General features: G+C 33.4%; 1 protein-coding gene and 2 non-coding genes across 3 annotated transcripts in view; all 3 read right to left on the bottom strand.

The window, feature by feature from the left end:
• Positions 1-21,792, bottom strand: part of LOC106621893 (protein Skeletor, isoforms B/C) — a 71,277-nt gene that overhangs the window by 14,052 nt on the left and 35,433 nt on the right. Inside the window, exons 2-3 of the mRNA XM_070105711.1 lie at positions 21,143-21,219; positions 19,807-19,958 (exon numbers count right to left, since the gene is read on the bottom strand). Of these exons, the coding sequence (XP_069961812.1) occupies positions 19,807-19,958; positions 21,143-21,219 (229 nt within the window). The remainder of the gene's footprint in view (positions 1-19,806; positions 19,959-21,142; positions 21,220-21,792) is intronic.
• Positions 7,203-7,367, bottom strand: LOC118682400 (U1 spliceosomal RNA). Its single transcript, XR_004978201.1, has one exon. It is a non-coding gene; the product is annotated as a U1 spliceosomal RNA (small nuclear RNA).
• Positions 20,498-20,662, bottom strand: LOC118682606 (U1 spliceosomal RNA). Its single transcript, XR_004978426.2, has one exon. It is a non-coding gene; the product is annotated as a U1 spliceosomal RNA (small nuclear RNA).

Below are 21,792 nucleotides of genomic sequence, written 5' to 3'. Positions count from 1 at the left end.
AAATTTCAGAACGATGTCTCAAAAACTGAGGGACTAGTTAGCGTATCTACAGACAGACGGACATGGCTAAATAGACTCAACTTGCCGCGCTGAGCATTTATATTTATACTTTATATGAATTCGAAATTTTACGTACACGTGTTTTCACTGCTTATATTAAAAGTTATGTCACATCAATTTCAAAATATCACAAACTAATGGTAAAAGTTCCTAATATTTTATGCACAAAAGTTTTCGGGAGGAAAAAGTTATTACACAACCTATTTAGTTAATAATCGCGCATACCTATATAATTATAATGGCCATTAACACCATTTCCAATCAATTAAAATTAGTTTTTCATGACTTTTGTTCGTCCCCTCGCATTATTACGTCACATTTAGTATGTCAGTACTTGTTTTGATTAATTCTATTTAATATTATATATAATATATAACATATGTACTAGTAATTTCAAATATGCCGCGTCAATCCTATACTTGTTTTTGTAATTTTTTCCATTTATATTCTACATACTTTACGTTACATGACAAGGCTTTGCTCATTAGTGGTGACCTTAACTATCCGTTTACAAAATAATGAGTAGACGTGAAATATATACTTTAAATATGTATGTAAGTAAACTACATCAACATGTCCAAAATATATTAGTACATATGTATTTAATTATAATAATAAATAGTGATTGCACTTTTTAACACTTTGTTTCATATTAGTATATATACAAGTATATATATATGGTTACTAAGTTCGATTTGTTGCATACCCTCTGGTATTGGATAACTTTTACTTGGGAGCAGGGGAAGTCAAACAAGACCACCAGACCATAGGTTAAAGGGTTATATTCAGTAAAAAATTTCAAAAAATCGATTTCTTTTTGCATATATATATACCGAATGTAAATATTCTTCGAAAATTTGAAATCGATCTGGCAAATAGTTTCGTTAGTGTAATCGACGCCCTAAACTTTAAACGCGATTTTTTCGCAAGAAAAGTTTCTCCGAAACGAATGCAAAGACTTTCCAATTATATGATTTTGTCAGACACTCATTAAAAGAATAAGGTTTTTAATAATAATTTCGATTATTTAAGTCACTCTGAAGAGTAAATTTTTTCACAAAAGACGAATGTTTTTTGGGAAGCCACCGTTTTGTCAAAAATCTAAATTTTCCGATTTCTTCGATCATTACTTGTACTCATCTATAGTAAGGGCACAATAGACCAAAGGTCGCGGTGCATACCTCCAATCAAATCTATAGTAAAAAGGTTTTTTTTTTTTGGTTTTTAGATTTGAAATATTTTTAAGCAGAAAATATTTTCTCACCTCAAAATTATTCAAAATTTTCGAAATTAATTAAAGATTACTAAACATTAAAGTCTGTAAACAGAAATTATTTTTATTTATTTAATAAATAAAATTCTCAGAAAACGCGTTTAAAAAAGTTTTCAAGAAAGTTAACTTTTTTGTTTATGTCCGAAAAAAAAACGATCACTAATAAATTTATAAATATCCATTATCTTGCTTAAAGTCACTTACAATTTCTTTTATAATAAGCTAAGTTGATCTTGTGACAAATCTTTATTAAAAACAACGCAATAAATCACTCGTTATTTGTAATATATGTATACTGTTGGTACAATATTTTGTGAATTAATAACACACTTTCATGGAATAAAGACACACATGCGCTATTGCAAGATAGGGAGACTTCTAAATATTTCATAAGCTGTTTGAGATATTTTGGAACAGAAAGCTAAAATCATTCCTCTACTACATTAATACCAAGTAACAACTCTAGTTAGAACAAGCAAAAATTCTGTGAACTGACTTTCCAAACAATTTCGTGCCACGAGCTTTAATTTCCCAACAGACGAACTTGACAAGCAACAACAAAACCAAACAATCATCATTGACGAGTCGAACTATTCAAATACTCAATAGCGATTTCATCAATGGACTGCGTGACTTCCACACATACACACATATCAAACTATACGCAAATACATGCGAAAACTAAATACATAAGTATTATCTCTCGAGGTCAGGTGAGCGGTTGGACGGTTGGCGATGCAACTGATTGAAATTATGTCAGTTTGTAACATAAAATATTATATATATGTGCATACATACATACGCATTCGAAGGAGTTAAGCTTTCAAACTTCAAAACGGGTTCGAATACACGAGTGTGTAGTTATCGGGAAATATGCCAAGGTAAGTTTTGAAGTAGCTGAGCATTGCATGTACACCGATATACATATACCGTGTATATGCGTGAATGTATGCACACTGGTATTAAAAAAAAAAAAAAAAATCTGGCATCCTTAGCAAATCATTGCCCATCCACATTAGACACGGTTGAGTACTTAATTTCACCCTTGAAATGAGGTTGACAACACACCGAGTGCCATTGTTAAGCATGTATGTGTGTGTGTGTGTCCGTGGTGACATACATCGGCCGCTCGATTGCACGTTTAGTGGGTTGATTGCTCGTCGCAGTGACTTTCGCAACACATACACAAGCTGCCAATAGCAACGCACACACACATACGTAGATTTATTAATATGTACACTAGAGCGGGTTGATTTACGGGATTTACGGAAAGCCAAACAACGAACAAGTCGCATATGCGGGAGATACTCTACGGATTAATCTGAACAACTACTGAATACCGGTTTCGAGCCAGCGATTTTCGAGGCGAAGTTTATTTTTTAGTGATAATAAAAATTTGTTCGTCAGTTTTTGAGATATTCGAATGAAATTTAATACATAGGTGCATTTTAACATGTTATGTTATACTTTATTTTGCGCTGTCATTGTTAAGTATGCAGTGTAGGAAAATTCTGCAAAATTATGTGCTCATAGCATTTTAATTAAAGGCAGCATACTGTCAAATATTATATAAAATCTGAATAATCAGTTGTATGAGAGATATGTGATATAGTTATCCAGTCTGGCCGATTTCAACAAATAACCTATAGAATGGCAAAATGCATCTATGTATTAGATTTATTCGGATATCTCAATAACTGTCAAACAAATTTGTAGATCCCTAAAAAATAAGCTTCGTCTTAAATATCGTTAGCTCGAAACCGGTATTAGACCCATAGCCTCTTAGGTAAATTTGTTAAGAAAGATCCGTAGAACATTTATCGCACATGCGATTTTATAGAAAAAAAAATCCCACCCGCTCTAATATACTTACGTTTAAATGCGTATGAGTTGTTATGTACGTTGGTATGCCCTCGTTTAGGCAATGACCTGCTGCTTGCTTCATTTGTACTCAAAGGAAGAATCCTAATGAGACGACACAAAATTGATCAGCAGTTGTGGTTTGATAACATATTCCCTTATGCAGTTTGTCAGCTTGTTGTTGGCTGCTGATGCATTTTGTTAATACACCGAGTGCAAGTTTTTGCCGAAACGGCTAATGCGGACCCAATAGGAATAGTTTTGTGAAAATGATTTTCTTTTGATACTTTTTTTTAGATAACTTTAATTTTATATAGTAAATACATTAATATTAACAAGCTAAGAATATATCTCAATAGTTCTTAATTATAATAAAGCCGGAAATAAACTGATAGATTCAAAGCAGGCGAAGTATGAAACCGATTGTGTTTTTAAGGAACCTTCGGATGCACCGAAGCTACTAAACCCTTCAAATAATAATATTTTACAGCATAAATGGATATAAAGCGGGTAAGTGGAGATCGAAGATTATAGCGATGCTTGGGATAAAAATATCTGTCAAATTTCATGAGCATAACTTTTCAAATAAAAAAGTTTACCATACAAGGACTTGATAGGTCAGTTTGTATGACAGCTATATGCTATAGTAGTCCGATATCAAAAGCTCCGACAAATCAGCAGCACCTTGGGGAGAGAAGGTAGCATATACAGACAGGCAGGCGGACATGGATAAATCGACTCAATTCGTCATGCTGATCTTTTATATATATACTAATTTATAGCGTCTTCGACGTTTTCTTCAGGGTGTTACAAACTTCTTGGCCAACTTAATATACGCTGCTCAGCGTATAAAAATATATCAAATTTAATGCTAAAATGTATGAGAAGATAAGTTGCATTCAATCGAAATATTAATTATATTGATTTATTCAAACATAGTAAATTAGGAACAAATTCTGAAGCAAAGAGTTCTACAATGTTTCAAGATCTAGAGTAATAAATAAGATTTTAAAAAAGGTTAGGGTTGTTTTTCAAACTCGCTCAATTATATATACAGTAAAAGCTCCTTATTCGCGCGTCCTTTATTCGCGTTTTCACTATTCGCGGATTAAAAAATGCTACCCAATTCCTATATTCGCTGCTAAAAATTTCTTTATTCGCGGATCTACTAAGTATATACATAAAAATTGAAAGATTCCAATAGGTATCCAACACAGTATCCTTGTTAAATGGGGTAATAAAAAAGTAAATTAGATCTTATTACGCCGCGGTTGGCGTTTTTGAGAATGCAACCGTGTTACTCAATGACTAAAGTATATTTTTAAATGTTGCTGATCCGTTCTATAGTAAAAGCCGCTTTGCGTGTTTTATTGTTTCTTCTTTCACATGTGAAAATAGAAATGCTTGATCGTATACACCTGGGAGAGTCATTTGCATCCATATCACACTCATTCAATGTCAACGAACTGAAGGAGCTTTTGAAAACTGCCAAGCAAGAAAAAATTACAGAATTCTTCAAACCATTGCCTGAGCATTAAGATAATTAATTAAAATGTTCAAAAACTTCAATCAAATATTTTTTTATGTATTTGTTGTGTTTTTTTTTGTCACCTAGGAACGTATCTCCTATAATTACATATAAATTACCAATCCGTATTCACGGTTTCTGTAGTCGCGGCATATTTATGGAACATATACCCCGCGAATAAAGAGCTTTTACTGTATTTAATTATAAATTGGGATAAATTCGTTGTGTTATTGTATAGAAAAGATATTGTTGGCGCTCAATAACGGTTTTTGAATCCAATCAATAATTTTAATGCATCTATCTACACAATGTTAAATATTTTATGTTAGGTTAGGTTAAAAGGTCGATGCAAAAATATATCCCTCTTGGACAGTTGAGCACACCGATCCGTGATGCCTTAATACTAGTAAGTATTGATCGGAAAGACTCTCAAAAATTTACATCGAGCTTTGAGCTTGCCACAAATTTGTTGAGGCAACTGATAGCAGATTTAGCTATTTCGCCAGATTCGCCGTAAATAAGAATGCCAAGATGTTTCAACCTCAGTTTTGCAAGAGCTGGAAAATTGAGGAAAAAGTGCCTGGAAGTTTCCAACGTATCTTTTTCTATAGAGCTTTGGCAGTTAGCGTTCGGCAAAATTTTCAGCTTTGCAGTTTCCAGCGATATTAATAGCGAGGTGAGACACTCTTTAACTCACTTTGAGCTCACAGTGAGCGATGTATTTAAATTATTTTTGTTGGACATCCGTGGAATGGATTCATATTTGAAATTCTCTAAATCAATACATTTATTTCAAGGCAACGAAATGCACAAACAATTTCTTACTGGGTGCGTTGCAATACTTTCATTCAATCGAAACAATGCTTTCTAGCACTACCCTTGGGACTTTTAGCGCTAAGCTTTGTGACACTAAGGCTAAATATACCATACATATGTATATATTTTTGCGCGCCGTGTTTTTCTAATAATATTCGTTTTCAATCGACGCTTTGTCGAAAGGCTTTATTTGATTTCTTATTTGTTGCTGGTAATGATGAGAATTCACTTTCACTGCTCGGTGTTTTCGGTAATGCGGTTGAGTTGTGCGCGGCAGTATTTGTAATCGTCAGGAGGCTTGCAGGCTGCAAGCAAGCACACATACATTCGCATTTAAAATGTGGTATTTTTATGTATGTATGTGTTTTCTCATTTTGCCACCAAAGTGCATTTATTTTATTTGATTTCATTCGAGTGCTTTTTTTTCTTCCTTTTTGCTTCACCACCCATCTTCCTGCCTGTTTGCAATTATTTTGAAAGGCATTTGCTAAATTACATAGTTACATATGTTTGTATAACTACTATATACTATAAGTATATCTATGTATGTGTATGTATTGTAAATGCCTCAGTTTGTTTGCAAGGTTTGCGCGATGTCTGTGTCTGTCAATGTTTGTTTTGCTAGAATATTTTATTGGGTTTTGTGACAGCAGGATATCCACTCGAACACTTGTTGTTATTATTATACACATACACATATATACATATGCATTTTCATGTATATGTACATATATAACTATAAGTAGCTTTTAGAGTTTTTCTTCTTTTTCTTTTTCCCATTTTATTAGCAACATAAGAAAACCAATATTTGAAGTTCACTATGTCATTACGGTTGACGTTTATAATATTGTCATTGTTGACGTTTCACCATACATATACGTACATAATATCGTATATACGCAATTGTGACAATTTCACACAATGCTTTAACAAACTCTTCATATGTCCATAAAGGTACTTATATGTATGTATACGTATGACATGTCATTATAGGGCCTTTTAAATGTGCAAATATACATACATATATACCTGTATGTGATCGTTTGTGAAATTTATAAAAAGATTCTAATATTTCCTTTTATATAACTCTCATTTTTAGAGCTCTTTACGTGAGTTTTAGTGCTGCTCTACTCGCATATGAACGTACGAATATGTGTGATTTAAGATCCTTCATCTAATCAATAATCACACATTGCGCAAATATAAAAATATTACAAAGACTTTTTAAGCGCCAGTTTTTATGCTTATAAAAATATATTGCTGATATTTTCTTTATCCGCTATAATATTTCTTATTTTACTTATAAAACTTCTCCCTAAACTCAAATAAGATTACAGTTATTTAAAGCTATAATTCAAACTGTAAATAACTGTAAACAAAGTCTTCACTTTCTTCGTTTATAATGTCGCTAATAATAGGAACGGAAATAATTGGCATAATCTCTATTCCTATCAGACTAAGACTAAGAGACTAAGAAGAAATAAGTCCATGTGTTCTAATAGCAGCCAACCTTATCTTTTATGGCAATTTTTCTTAAGGATGTTGTTGACTAATTGTGCTAACTTATTTATTGTTTGCTTTTTATCGGTACTTTTTCGAAGAGTTCTGTAATTAGAAAATAATACCGGTCTTAACCAATATATATATGAGTATGTATTCAATAACGTCGGGACGGCGCGTACGCCATTCCCGGCTATCAAAAATTACACGCACGAGTTATTCACATTAGGAATAATCGCAGAGGTCAACCCAATCGAAGTGCAATGATCAGGTCTCGCTCCGGAGGAACCGCCTTCATGATCACGGATAACCTCTACGCCAGGTAAGTATGCTTTTCTCCGCTCAAACGAAAGTATTTCAGCAAAATAGTTTAGAAAGTAGTTGAGAATTACTGCAAACAGGATATGCGCGACTTTAGTGCCCAATGAAAAAGGATTTCACTGTGCACACTAGCAAAGAAGAAGTGCATGGTAAAGAAGGAAATTGTTACCTATTATAATTGCGTTAGGGTTGTTTCTGTCACATGTTGTGTATCGGTATAACTATGTACACATTTTTCTCGTATATACCGAATTATAATGTCAGAAAATTCAAATTATTGATTTTTAGTATAGTTTAAAAATATTTATTTATGAAATCCTTTTCAGAGTTGAAATAAAATGTGTGACAGACTTTTCAGAATCTTTCAGAAAGTACTTTTCATATAGGACTAATCCATATATCAGCAAATAATATTCGTGTAGAAAGCGTGTTGAATAAGTTGTGATGTAAGGCCACTAAATTTCCGTCAAATTTATACAATTACTCTGTCTAACGCTTAACCATGTACTTCAATAATTGTAGTCCGATGCGTAATAAAAGCAGACCCATCACAAACTGTCGCAAACTGGTTAATTTCTTAAACCAGAGTTATTGAGATAAAATTATTTAATATAAATGGGAGAGACCATCACTTCATATATTTCAAGATATAGTATGATAAACTTTTACTACATGGTGAGCTACAAAACTCTGATTTGAAAATACGCAAGGTTGTACCATCATTTCGTCTATGTTCAATATATCAATTCTGGATCCTATCAGCGGTCTTTACACGGGAATGATCGTTCCGTTTAACGCCAAAGCTTCATAAAATAAGATGTTGCCTCTTCTTAATTCGATGTAAATGTCGGTAATTAAATAGTTTTGGATATAATCCTGGTCATTCCAGTGGACTACAAATCAGCCTATTAGTGCTGGAGGTATGTAGGTATGAAAGTATTTCCATGCGCATTTTCTACGACTTTTTTTTTATTAAAACAGTTAAATCAAAGCTTAGGGTCAGCTTTTAATAGCTAATTGACCGGCGCCTGGGTTAAATGGATTTAGTTGTTTTATTTTCGGCCAAAAATATATATATTTCAAAATATTTTTGAAAGTTTGATTCCGTTAAAAAGTTTAGAAAACAAGAAAAAACGTAAAATAAAAAAAAATAAAACACTTACACCAGAGCAACCACAATCGCTGAGTTTTATAGGTTGCACATCAGAAAATGTGTGGTAAGGTTCATGTTCATCCTAAAAATATACTGGCAACATGTAGTTAAAAACGGAATTTTAACTTTTCTGGTAATATTAGCAGTATAGTATCTTCTTCGAATCCAAATCGCGGAAGATCCACAATTAAAATCAAAGCCAAAGTTAATTTTGCAGTCAATCTCGAAATCCCGAATCAAACTTACCTACAATATTTTATTTTTGTAATTATTTTATTATTGTTGTTATTTGTCTAATAAAAACTGAAATTACACTCATTTAACCCTTCATCAAGTATTTCATCACACAATAATTATTACATATTTACAGTTACTTTCGTATTCTTTTATATTCTTAGTTTACTCCCCCTCACCAATTCAATCTGCCAACTGACTTGTTGCATATCAATAAACTTTATAGATTGTTTAATAAAAGCAATGAAATGTGTACATGCATATCAACTTAGTACATACATATTATATATACATAGATGTGTATCCAAAACAAATATTAAACACTCCGACAAGTATTCACCCGTATTTGTGTGCAAACATAGGCAAATTAATTTTCGAGTGGTTAATATTTCAGGCACAAAAATCACCCCGAAAAAATGCGCATATAAACATGTAATTGAGGAGCGGCGACTGGTGCATGGCACAAGTACCTGATGATGAACGACGACAAGTATGTATGTGTGTATGTGTGTTTATGAATAATCAGCTGACAAAAACGGTGAACAACGCCAAATGATGACTACTCAATTAAATTTAAATGACAATGGACGGACGGCAGTGCGATCCGTACACACACCCACATATATATATGTACGAGTATACAACTGTAAAATTATGTAAAAACTGAGCTTGATGGGCATAGCAGCGCTGATTGTATTGTAAATGATGATGCGTGAACACTTATTCATACAAAAAAAACGAAACGTAGAGGAATAATGCACCATTTATGAGACACAAAATTTCGTTGATTCGTAAAAAAAAATTATAAAAATGTTACACGAGAGGCCAAAGAACACCAAAACAACTTGAATTCAAAATTGAATTTTTTATAAATGGTGAAAACTTGATGAAAATACTTTTAAGGCAAAATTCCTTTAAGGCAATTTTCCCAAAATTCAAATTTAATTTCTGCAGCAAACGGAAGAAAGAAGATAGCAGAGTAGAAGTGTCAAATTTTAAAGCAACTTCGTATGCTGCATTTTCCAAACTCCTTCGAACACAAAAGAGCTCAAATTTAATTATCTTTAAGTAATTTTGTCAACGACAAATGCAGATCAGCGAACTCGTGTCAAGGGAGGTGTGTAGCGAGATTATGTGAAGTGAGAATGTGACTGCTACATACATATAGTACATAATACATTCATACACACACACACACACCTGGGAATGTATATGTATGCGCACGAATGAAGGGTGCATAAAAGTAAAAGGGTGTGAAAGTGTTAAGACGGCAAAAGCAACGCATCTCTGGTGATTAGTATAATGACTGATGAATCGTTAATGAGTGCTGAGTTGCTTGGTTTACCAGTCAAACGCTTTAATGATCACATGCTATGAAAGCAATATAGATGTGCATATATACAAGTATATGTATGTGAATATGGATAGGTTTGTGAAAATATATGTGAGCCTTAAGTGGTAAGTAAAGTCTTTCGATGGTTATCACGAACTCCGAAAGATATAGGGAATTTGTAAAAGTGGAATCTTAAAAAGTATTTCAATTTAAAATGCGATAAAAAAAAGTTAGCCTCTGCTGATCCCAAGCCTCTGATCACTTCACAGGTACATTTTCTCTTATGGCAACTTTATGTATAACTAGTTCTTAAAACGTAACTGGTCTACTGCTTGCATTCTATGGACAAAAAATGTCTTATGAAGATCTTTAACTTGATTTCGATCATTTTAGTTTGTATGGCACATAAACGGTGTAGTGGTTCGATCTGAACAATTTGTTCGGAGATTGTATCGTTGTCTTGAACTAGTTCATATCTAAACTAGTACTACACCGTTACAAACTTCGTGTCGAACTTAATATACCCTGTTCAGGCTATAAAAATAATGATATTCCTTTCTCTCTGACTGCCCAATATTTGATTCAAGATATACCACACACACGGCTTTGTGATGCCTTCTATCTCAGCTAACTCGCGCAAATTCAATCAGCAGTTTGCTAATCAAAATCGTGGACTGTTGACTACCTCTTTATCCACCGTGGTAGTAATTTTTGGGGTCGCTGGGTGCACGTCAAACTAATTTATGAAAATCGCAAAAGACGATACAACACTTTTTTCAATTTTTTCAAAACCGCCGACACGACCTCCTCCACAGGTTGACTGTAATCATACAAGCCGTTAGTAAATTTCACTTGCGATAGTGGCGTTATAGGGTGATGAGCCTAAAACATTATCGGACCGCCGTCATATAGTTGGTTTCTTAAGAGTACGCTTATCCAAATCGATCAATAAATGAAGAGGACATTTAAAAGACACCTACTCAAAATATTTTTCTGTGAACGTGCATTATTCGGAGAATAAAGTACCGAGACTAATAGACTTTTACTTACAAGTCACAAAGGCAAAATGTATATGCTTATTACATAATTTAAATTTTGTTATAAGTCCTCACCACTGAAGGCCGACGATCCGCGTGCGCCCACTCGCTGTCCAAAACGCAATACTCATTTCCTATTTAAAGTCTCGCTGCTTGTCGAACAAATGAAATCTGCATAAATCAGCATTAAACATCGAAATGGATATCCCACATCTCGTAAATTTGCACCCAGGCACACACACACATGCATAGACACTCAGATAAGTGTGTATATATGTATATGCAGATGAGCAACAGTTCTTCGAGCTGTCAGCGAGTTGTACAACAACTAAGCCACTGCAGCGCGGCGTGTGGCTCATGTTAATCACGCTTCCTTTACACTTTTCAAAATTCTAATTTAATTACTTCTGCTCGGTGCATGCATTGTCACGTGTTTGTTGGTCTTTTTGTGAATTTCGCATTTTGCTCATTTCGATTGTGCTCCAAGTGGCGTGACAATAAAAGCGTTCGAAGCGTAGGCGAACCGCAGCAAAAAAACAAAACAAGTTCACGCTGTGTTCTATGCGCAACTCCGACTTCGAAAATTCGTCCTCTCGCTTCTGTGTGTGAGTTCCAAGAGTGTGTAAAAAAGCTTTGATTGTCAGCATAGATAATTAAACATGATTGCTTTCAAAATGGGGAAAAAATTTACAAAAAAAAGTCACATGAAAGTTAGGTTAGAAACATAAAAACCACATGATATTTATAGGCAAAGTTTATGGCGGCCATTAGCATACCCAGCACAGTGTTGCTGCCTTTTGAATTACCATAGGATAGCTTGCGGCTAAACTCTAGAGCTTTTTGTACACTTCTTTTGCTGCTGGCATGAAATTGTCAATAGAAATTATGTATTTGAATTCGAAAATTTTATATGAGTGGGTGTTGCTGTGTTCCAGAATTCTCACATACATAAGTATATGTACGCACAATATTTCAAAATCATATGTCTGTGGCGAGTGAAGGGTTGGGTACCGAAAAAACGAAGAGGTGAGGGACAGTGACTGGAAGGGTGTGCCTTTAAGCGCAAAACTGAGGCAAAACCATTTAAAGATGTCACACTTAATGAGTGTCTAACAAAACGTTGCATAGTTTCAAGCGTTTAATGATGAAAAATTCACACACACACAAAAAACAAGTAGAATCTTTGAAAAACAAATGTATTCTTGGTGGACATAAATATTTATGCATTTACTTATATAATTATGTACTGATATATATTTATAGATATTTTAATTTGTCAATTTTATTTTAAGTATATTTATTAAAAGGATATAATTCAGAAAATCGAATACTTGCTTGTTTTACATTTTATCAATTTCAACAAGCATTACATGTAATTGCAATTTGCAGCTCATCATTATTACAGTTTTTTTTATTAGAATCAAAAGGCAGTTATGTAAGTGAAGCCTATTGAATTTGGAATCCAATAGAGTTGAAAATGTGTATCTGAATTTTCGTTTATCGCACAGATTACCATGTAACTCGGAGAATATTGTAGCACATACAAAAATATGGTACATTGGTTTGATAGATTGAACATGTAACCGACTTTCTGATGGAACCATAATAATATATTATATATATATGAGACGCCAAGTCACTGGTTTAAAAATGCTAAATTACCTATATACACTTGCTATTCTAAAGTCATGGGTACCCTCTAAATTAGATTATATCAGGGATCTATAAAGTAAACCCACTACTACCCTACAGGAAGCTAGCTAGTTTGATTAACACTTACATTACCTTCAGCGAACTGCTACCAAGCTTCTTGTTTCACGTGAGTTACACAATAACCCTCCTGATCACAGAAGTGCGAACGCATATAGTTATATGCCTAATCAAAATTAGATGAAATGTATTAAAATATTAGAAAACAGCTAAGTTCTGTAAAAGCGAACTCAAACGAAGCAGAGCGTCTCTCCCATATTGACAGCATTTTAAAGAAAGCAATTTGACTGACAATTTTTTAATACCCTAACTTAATATAAGTAGCTGCTAATTTGGCGTAATTTTGGAACCGCCGATATCGGACTACTGTAGAATATGAACTGATCGATCAAAGTCAATTTCTTGTATGGAAAACTTTGATTATTTGATCAATTATCTTCACAAATTGTTGTCCAAAGCAACGCTACAATCTCCATTATATTGTTCAGATCAGACTACTATAGCAAATATGTAGCTGCCAACAAACTGAGAAATCAAAGTTAGGATAAGAAATGCACCGGTGTAGCCGAAGTTAAGGAATTTTCTTGTTTTTTAATTATTTCATCTTCTTCTATGGATTGAAGTAATCAGCAACTGAATTTTAAAATGTTAAAATACTTTTTTCAAAATGGAAACGGAAACAAAACCAATGCTAAAAATTTCTATGAATTACTTGCTTTCCCTTTCTTCACTTCTCAGATATTCTTGTTCCATTACAGAAGAGCCATTAAATAGAGAAAAAGAGAATTTATTTAGAAGAGGAAATAAGCATAGCTAATAAAAAAAGAACTTGGAATTTTTTCAGTGGTCTTGACAAATGAGCTGCTTCTTGGGAAGAAAAGTACGTTTACAAAAATTCAAACCGATATCTCAAAAACTGAGAGATAATAAACAGACAGGACATAGCTAACTAGACTCAGCTCGCAACGCTGATCACTGATATACATATATATTTTATAGGGTCTCCGACAATTCCTTCTTAATATACCCTATTCCGAGTATAACAATTCTGCAGTCGAAGCACTTATTTCCCTGACCATATATAAGAGTTAATTATTATTTATATTTTGCGATTGTATCGGAAAAAAGCGATAGATATTTGCTTTTAGTTTTCATTGAAACATCTTTTTTTTTCTTTAAGGACTTTACTAACTGCAAATTTTTATTACCATATAGTTCGGTTGGAGAAGCTTTTTAATTAGAAATTCTATTATAGATCTTTAACTGCCCCCTGGAACGTCTAATTACTAACTAAATCAAAGTCATTTCCCAATTTTGCTTTGCCTCGCTCCTGCTATCTATCAAATAATCAAGTCATGCTTATCGCACATCTTCCTATACATATCACACTACATATTAGTATATTACTTATATCCTCTCCTATTTGTGTGGCTATAGAATTCAATAAATTAGAAACTCATACTGAAATCATCAAATCAACACAACAACATATACCACCCTAACTACCAAGCCGAAATCACAAAAAAATAGGAAGAAAGCACAGACTAAAATAGGAAATCACCTCGAAACATTAACAGCCCACCTCAAACTCCACGCTTTCGTCATCGCTGTGACAATGTACGTCAGGGCCGGGGAGACGTTGGCAATGGCAGTGAGAGCGAGTGTGGGAGTGGGTAATGTACCTGAAAGCGTAAAAGCATGCAATTGTTGCCTCCGTTTGTTGCCACGCCACCAATCATCTCAAAGTAATGCGGCGGCGGCGGCGGTGGCGGTGTAACGTGATGTGGGTGTTTTCCTGTCTGGCAGGCGTTGAACGTACCAACTAATAAAGCCTGACACGTGGCATCAACAATGAAACGCATTAAAGTCGATTACAATATGAAGTTCCTTAGTGGCATACATCCTGCATTCATTTTCCGCCTTTTTGTTGCTGTTTTCATATTTTTTAGATAGATACGCTATCGACTCGTCGCCATCGCTTGACTGTGTGTGTGTATTGTTATATGTTTCCATATCTTAGATATTCTAAAATGCTTATATAAACGTTGTTAACAAATATTCTAACTCAATCAGTATTTTTTTTTTTGTTTTTTTAGAGCCACCGATTGTAGATAAAAGTATTTTAGTGTGTGTATGTATGTCTTCTCTATGTACTCCGAAAGCGAGAATATGCCATGGCAATGCAGTTTAGGTATTATATTATATATTGATTTTTTCGAAGAAACGGCATATATGTTAGTTTCACGATAAGTAAAAGCTCCGTTAATGGTCGACCAGCTGAGTCCTTTTGCGCTCATTATAACTAACTGTCGATATCATTTCACCTGCTACTACTATTTATCGAACAAAATGATGCATACTTCACCTAAATCAGATAAATGTAACTATTGCTAAATACAACCTGCATTTTAGTGCAAAAATATTTTTTTTTACTAGGTCTAATATTGGTCCACCTTAGGATGTGCTCCTAGAATATGAAATTCTTGCCACAACGCACTCCCTTTCTTATTCGCTCGCTAAACTCTCAGGAACTTGCTTTTTAACTATTCAAAAGATGCTAAAGACTCGCTAAAACATGTTATATTTACTTCTGCTTAAAAATGAGTACAAATTGAGTTTCAGAGTCCCTTCTTTTAACACTGTGTCGTCATGACATATGAAATAAAGCTCAGAAAATTCAGCCGTCAAGACGAAACTTTCGTTAGTGAACTGAGTTTGATGACTTTAATGATGGGCGAAGCATTTGTAGTCACAACAGTAGGATGAATGTAACCAGAAGGGATTTCGATTTTTAGTGGTTTTCCAAGCCTATATAAGAAATATTTTAGATATTTACAATACCATGGTCAAATCAAATTGCACTAAGGCATACCCGATACATGGCTCTTTCAATAGAGTTATAGCCTTTTCTTTTGCCTTCAAAATTCAAAGAAAGAAATCCAAAATAATTTATTAGACGGTTCAATGAAAAGTAGACATAGTATCCCTATAATATTTGTTAGTCAACAACAGGCTGGCAATGGATAATAATTCGATCAAAAACGCACTCTAATCGTTGGTGAAGAATTTGTGATCGAAATCTGAGGCTCCAGAAGGTACGAATAGCATTGCATTGTGATTAGTGATTTGCGACAACTGTAGAGAGACAAGAGTTATATCCGATAGTTTACCTGTTGTTTTCTATGTCTGACTGTCGGAGAACGATAATGTGCTTTGATAGGTATACTCTTAAATGTGGAATCGACTGCGAATATCGAATACATCCGAGTTGTACACAATAAGCACTTCTACGTCGTCTTAACCTTCAAAGTATATTTTTTGACTGACTGAATGAATTTTATGAAACTTTCCATCCACAGATATTCAGACCAAGGGATCATAAAGAATATCATGAGGACATCTTTAATGTCATCCACTGCAGGAGTCTTCAGCCACGACCACCCCTGAACAAAACTATGATATATTTTCGAGCAAGATTTGTTAAATTTGTTTTTGAAAAAAAAAAAACATATCAGAATGTGACATTGTGCCATTAGATATGCCATGATGGCCGCACGGCCCCCTATAGTCATAATAAAATACATATATACTCGATGCCTTCTAATGTTTATAAAATTCAAAGATTTTTCAATACAAAGCCCAGTACTTGTACACATATGTGTACATACAATATACAAATATTTTATATAAAATATGCAATTTAAATCATGAAAATATTATTTTCTAACTTTTTCAGACTTAAAATTTATAACGTTTAACTACGAAATTAGCGAGTATTAATACTGATGAATGTCAAGTCCTCCTTTTGTAATCGACCACTTTCACCACAACAGGCCACCTCATCGACTTTTATCTTTTAAGACAATAACAGGAGCAAAGTCAACCATGCAAACTCAGATATTATAACGGCAATTAGTATAGTGCAAGTAAATTGGGACACATGTGTGATACATTTTTACGTTTACATGAATTTATGTAGGTAGTTCGATAAGTTAAGGATTTTTATAATCAAAAGATTTTTTGAGCGAGTGCTTTTTTTATAACTGAGTTTCTTAAGACAAACTTATTAAATCAAAATTATAGCAGTTACCGATGTATTGCCATAGTTCGTTTTCAATTTGCGAACAGCAACAAAAAAACTTTTCGATATAGGGTTGCCACTCGACTAGTTATTTCTCACCTGCAAATACATCAAAGCATATGTAGGCCTGAAAAAAAGTATCCAGTCCATCAGCCATTCTAGCTTTAAACTTTCAAAGGGCTTTTACATTTCATGGAAAAGATCAAAATAATTTTTCATAATATATTAAGAGTTGAGCAGATAGCTGTTTGAAACCATTCCCACAACAAGCTGATTTAAGTAATCGGAACCAACCCGGATTTTATCGGCCAAGGGTTGTCTACTCGGTAGCATTCCTCAAAATTTTTTCAGGATCCACTAACCTGGTAGTTAGAATTTTTAAATTTGCCAGACTTTTCAACCTTTCTCGTATTTGCAAGCACAAACTATCACCGAAGCTGCAGCGTTGCAATTGCACATCACCCTAACCCAAAAGCAACCCAAGCAACTAAGCTACCTATTCCACTTCTGAATAGCAATGTGTATGATTGAGCAACGTAGGGTTTTCGCATTGCATTCATGCATTTCAATTCGCTCATTTTGATTTCTTAGTCAAATGTCAGCGCTGACAAGCGTCGACAAATTAAGGAAAGGCAAAGTAGTTAGCGATGCGCGCTTCGCCTGCCAAGGATGCGCCATTCAGAGCGCAACTGACAAATGCAGATAAGCGAGGATAAGGAGAGCTTAATTTTTCACAACAACAACACAGAGTAAAAAAAGGGCCGCTTAAACTTTAGTTGTTAAGAATAAAACTATGGAAGAGTCCTTTGGCAGTAACCTTCAAGTGACATTTGTAATTCATTACATTGTCGAAACTAATGCCACTTTTCGCATTCATAAGCACACTTGTGTGTATATATGCACGCAAATGTATTAGTAACATTCATAGATGTATGGTATTTCGTATAAATATCAATCAAACGACAGACAGTATTAAATTTAGAGTTTAAATTTGTGTAGATAATAATTTTTAGTGGAAAATGGCAAATATTTGTCTATGATATTTTTGTATGGATGCTTGTGTATTCAAAAATTTACCTACAAGTAGAAATACACGTATACGATACGAGGTGAACACAACTACATAGAAGTCATATATAGTACCGTACGTAGTATGTGTGTAGCAGCGGTGAAAAATGTTTTTAATTTTTCAAAGTGGTTCCATTGTCAACTATGCGTAACGTATGCGATCATAAAAAAAACGTGAAAAGGTAAGTAACAGCCTCAGTTGTGGCTTTTCTAACTTATGGATTAACATTGATGGCGACATACAAGTTTTTCCGATCCATTGCATCCGATTTATTAGTCCAAATATAAAATATTCTGGCTGCTAAATACTTTTAGAACTGTAAGCTGAAATGATCAAACATGTACCAACATACAAGCCAAATTTAATCGCAAATTTCAGAAATTTTAGAAGTATTGTAGAACTGTATAAAAAAAAAACTAAAACTTTTCGTATGATCAAATATCAAATATTAAAAAATATAATTTACAACTCAACCCAGTTGAGCTTAAATTGAACAATTCAAATTTAAAACAACTGAACACTGTTTTGGCAGCAGAAGTTGTTTTGATGTTGTCAATCTAAAAAAAAATGGTTATCTTCGGCAATAATACACTTTACAGGTGCATTTTTTATAGCAGAAAAGGGTATATTGGTCGAATCTGAACAATATATTCGGAGATTGGTCGGTAGACTCAGCATCAGCATGATCATTTAGTTGTATATGTATTTTATAGAGTCTCCGAAGTTTCTTACTGATTGTTACAAACTTCAATTTTATATGTTTGGGCATTGCCTGAGTACTCAAGCTCTAGTTACGATTTACAACTCGTTTCAGTTAAGTTAAATTGATGTTATCAAACTTAAAGGTAAGCATTTGACAGAAAATCAAACTGCCATGATTTTGTAACGGATATTTTAAACAGTACCATTTAATTATTGTTTTCGAATACCTATAAATAGTATTTAATCTTTGATATCAATGACAAAAGTGTTAGAGTCAAAACTAATGTTATGAGCTAAAGATTGCATAAAGTCGATCATCGATATATTTTTCTTCCCCATTTTTATTAAATGCAACTTGCTCCCATATTTAAATTAGTTAACTAAAAAAAATTGTTTACCCTATTTTAATTTTTTATAATAACTTTCGAAGCTTGACAACTGCTAGTAATGACTTGATAGTTTTAGATTTTGTTGACAACTACTTTGGTAGAGCTTATAAAATTTCAACTGATGTGAAGTTGAGTTGTAAGTCACAATAGGCATGGAATATTGTTCAAAAATAATTAAATAAAATTTTTATAAGAAAAGTCTAAGAGTGCTGTATTTTAAAAAGCAAAATATTGTGGTTACATACAAACTTATTAAAAGCAATACGAGTAATTTATTTAATTTATCAAACTCTATGAATAACGATCGCTACTGATATATTTTAGTTTCTTCAAAGAATTTCTTTCCATGACTCAGATTTTTGGGTTTTGGTTTGAGAATATAAAAAGCTCAAAGCACTTTACTCTTAACGATGGTAAGTTCATTATACAAATATATTTTGGTAAAAAGTACAGTTTAAACTTTTAATTACTGTTCCGATGTACATCTAGATATATTTTTATGTGTTTGTAGAATAAGCATGCAGCATCATTATTACAGTCAAAATAATGATTTAGCACTTTTAAATTTGTGCATATTTTTATATATGATATATAATTGTATAATATATATCCTCACTACATACATAACTCTAAATATACATAGATAAAAGTTTTCTACACATAAACTACACACACGCTTCAGCTCAAATGTGCAAGTATACACTTTTTATATGTACATATGTACACACTAGTGTACTTACATGCCAGCATACTCTTCTGGATATGGTATGATGTATCCTTCGGGACTTGGACGTGGAGTTTTACCAACCCAGAAGAATGCATCCGGTCCCGTGCCATCATATGCAAATGATTTGATGAACAGCGTAGATTCGTCGACAGCATAAATGGAGCCCTGAGGGAGATAATAAAGTGATATTACAAAGCTATATATATGTAAATACATACTAACATAGATGAAGCGCTTATTTGCTTAAAAAAAATTGGTGATGAAGTGGGTAGCGTTAGCATATAGGTAAATATATAAGTATATCTTAGTAACCTCCCGATATGATATGTAGAAATTAATAGTTTATTTTAATTTTAAAAAAATCAATGTTTAGCTTTGTGTGAAATATAGAAAATTAATGTATCCAATTGCTAGATTGTGTTTGGTATATAAACTTCGATAGCCTAACCTATTTTAAGTCCAGAGAAGTTTGTTGAATAAACTTTGTTAACAATTGGCAAGTAATCCGAAATGATTTCTCATCTTGAATTATTACCTTAATTAACTTTTTTACCCCTATAGTTCGAAAATGAAATTTCAATCGAACTGGAGAAATCCTATCCGATAATAAGTCTGATTTCATTCAGCCTTTGAAAGTTGACGACTAAATCTTCTGATCTATTCTTTTATTTTTATTTTATCACTCAATGAATATATTTATAAACGTCGGGACGGCGCGTACGCCATTCCCGGCTACCAAAAATTACACGCACGAGTTATTCACATTAGGAATAATCGCAGAGGTCAACCCCATCGTAGTGCAATGACTAGGTCTCGCTCCGGAGGAACCGCCTTCATGATCACGGATAACCTCTACGCCAGGTAAGTATGCTTTTCTCCGCTCAAACGAAAGTATTTAAGCAAAATGTTTTCGAAAGTGGTTGAGAATTTATTTAAAAAGGACATGTGAGTATTTAGTACTAAACGAAAAAGGATATTTGTACTATTGCAGGTAGGATACAGAAAACTGGTGTTGTTGCTGCCTGCTCATCCCTTACATATAAGGGTATATGCAAAATGGTAAAGTCAATGTATTTGCTTTAGAGAAACTAATCGCTTCATAAATATTGAAATATTCAGAATCCAAAACCTAAAAAAAAACTCCTGTGGAAACTCAAAAACTCTCTTGAAGAGTGATGGCGAAGAAGTTTATATATACGATATTTAAGGTATCTCAATCGAGCTCTAGTTACTAAAGAAACAGTAATCATTTCTACATTCATCTATTTGTATTGGAATAACTTATATTATCTACCTATGTATATTACCCATCATTTAAACAAAATAATAAAATTTAAGTGTGAGCTCACCTTTATGCCGTGCGCAAAATTGGTGAATTCTCCGATGTAGCGACCGTAGTAGGGCTCTGGTGGTGCGCGCCCTGAAGCTGAAATGAAAGAAATTTTTTATTTTAATAAAAAAAAATCAATAATGATTTGAAGAGCATATTGGCATTTCTTTAAGTAGCAAATAATTCCTAGTTCACACAGCGAAATACACTAAGCAGTACTTGATAAATAAATTTGTTTGATATTGCCTTATTCGGAATCCAAGTAACTGTGAAGACATCTTGAGGACAATGAAGGCATTTTGTCATTAAAAGTGAAACGAAGGTAAGTAAGAAAGTTGGGCACAACAAAAATATTAAGTAAGCATCAGCTGTATAGAAAAAGCTTCGCAATAACATAAGAACAACAATAAGAAGTGAAAAAAAAAAAACTTGTGCCGCCACTGTACAAACAAATCTCACAAAGTTTCTCTATAAACTTTTCCTATTTTCCTTGTTTTACATACTTTGGGAATTAAATTCGCCTTTTGTCTCAGCAAAATCAACTTACATATGTATGCATTTCAATTATATGAAAGGCTCATTAAATGCACAGTGTGATGTTTTATGCAATTTTTACAGATAAATAAATAATATAAATTAAATAAATTAATAAAGTTTCATTTGTTATTT

The sequence above is a fragment of the Bactrocera oleae genome, chromosome 2 (genome assembly GCF_042242935.1).
Source record: "Bactrocera oleae isolate idBacOlea1 chromosome 2, idBacOlea1, whole genome shotgun sequence".
NCBI classification, from domain to species: Eukaryota; Metazoa; Arthropoda; class Insecta; order Diptera; family Tephritidae; genus Bactrocera; species Bactrocera oleae.
The sequence above is the reverse complement of the archived record's forward strand: the minus strand, read 5'-3'. Positions and strand labels throughout refer to the sequence as shown.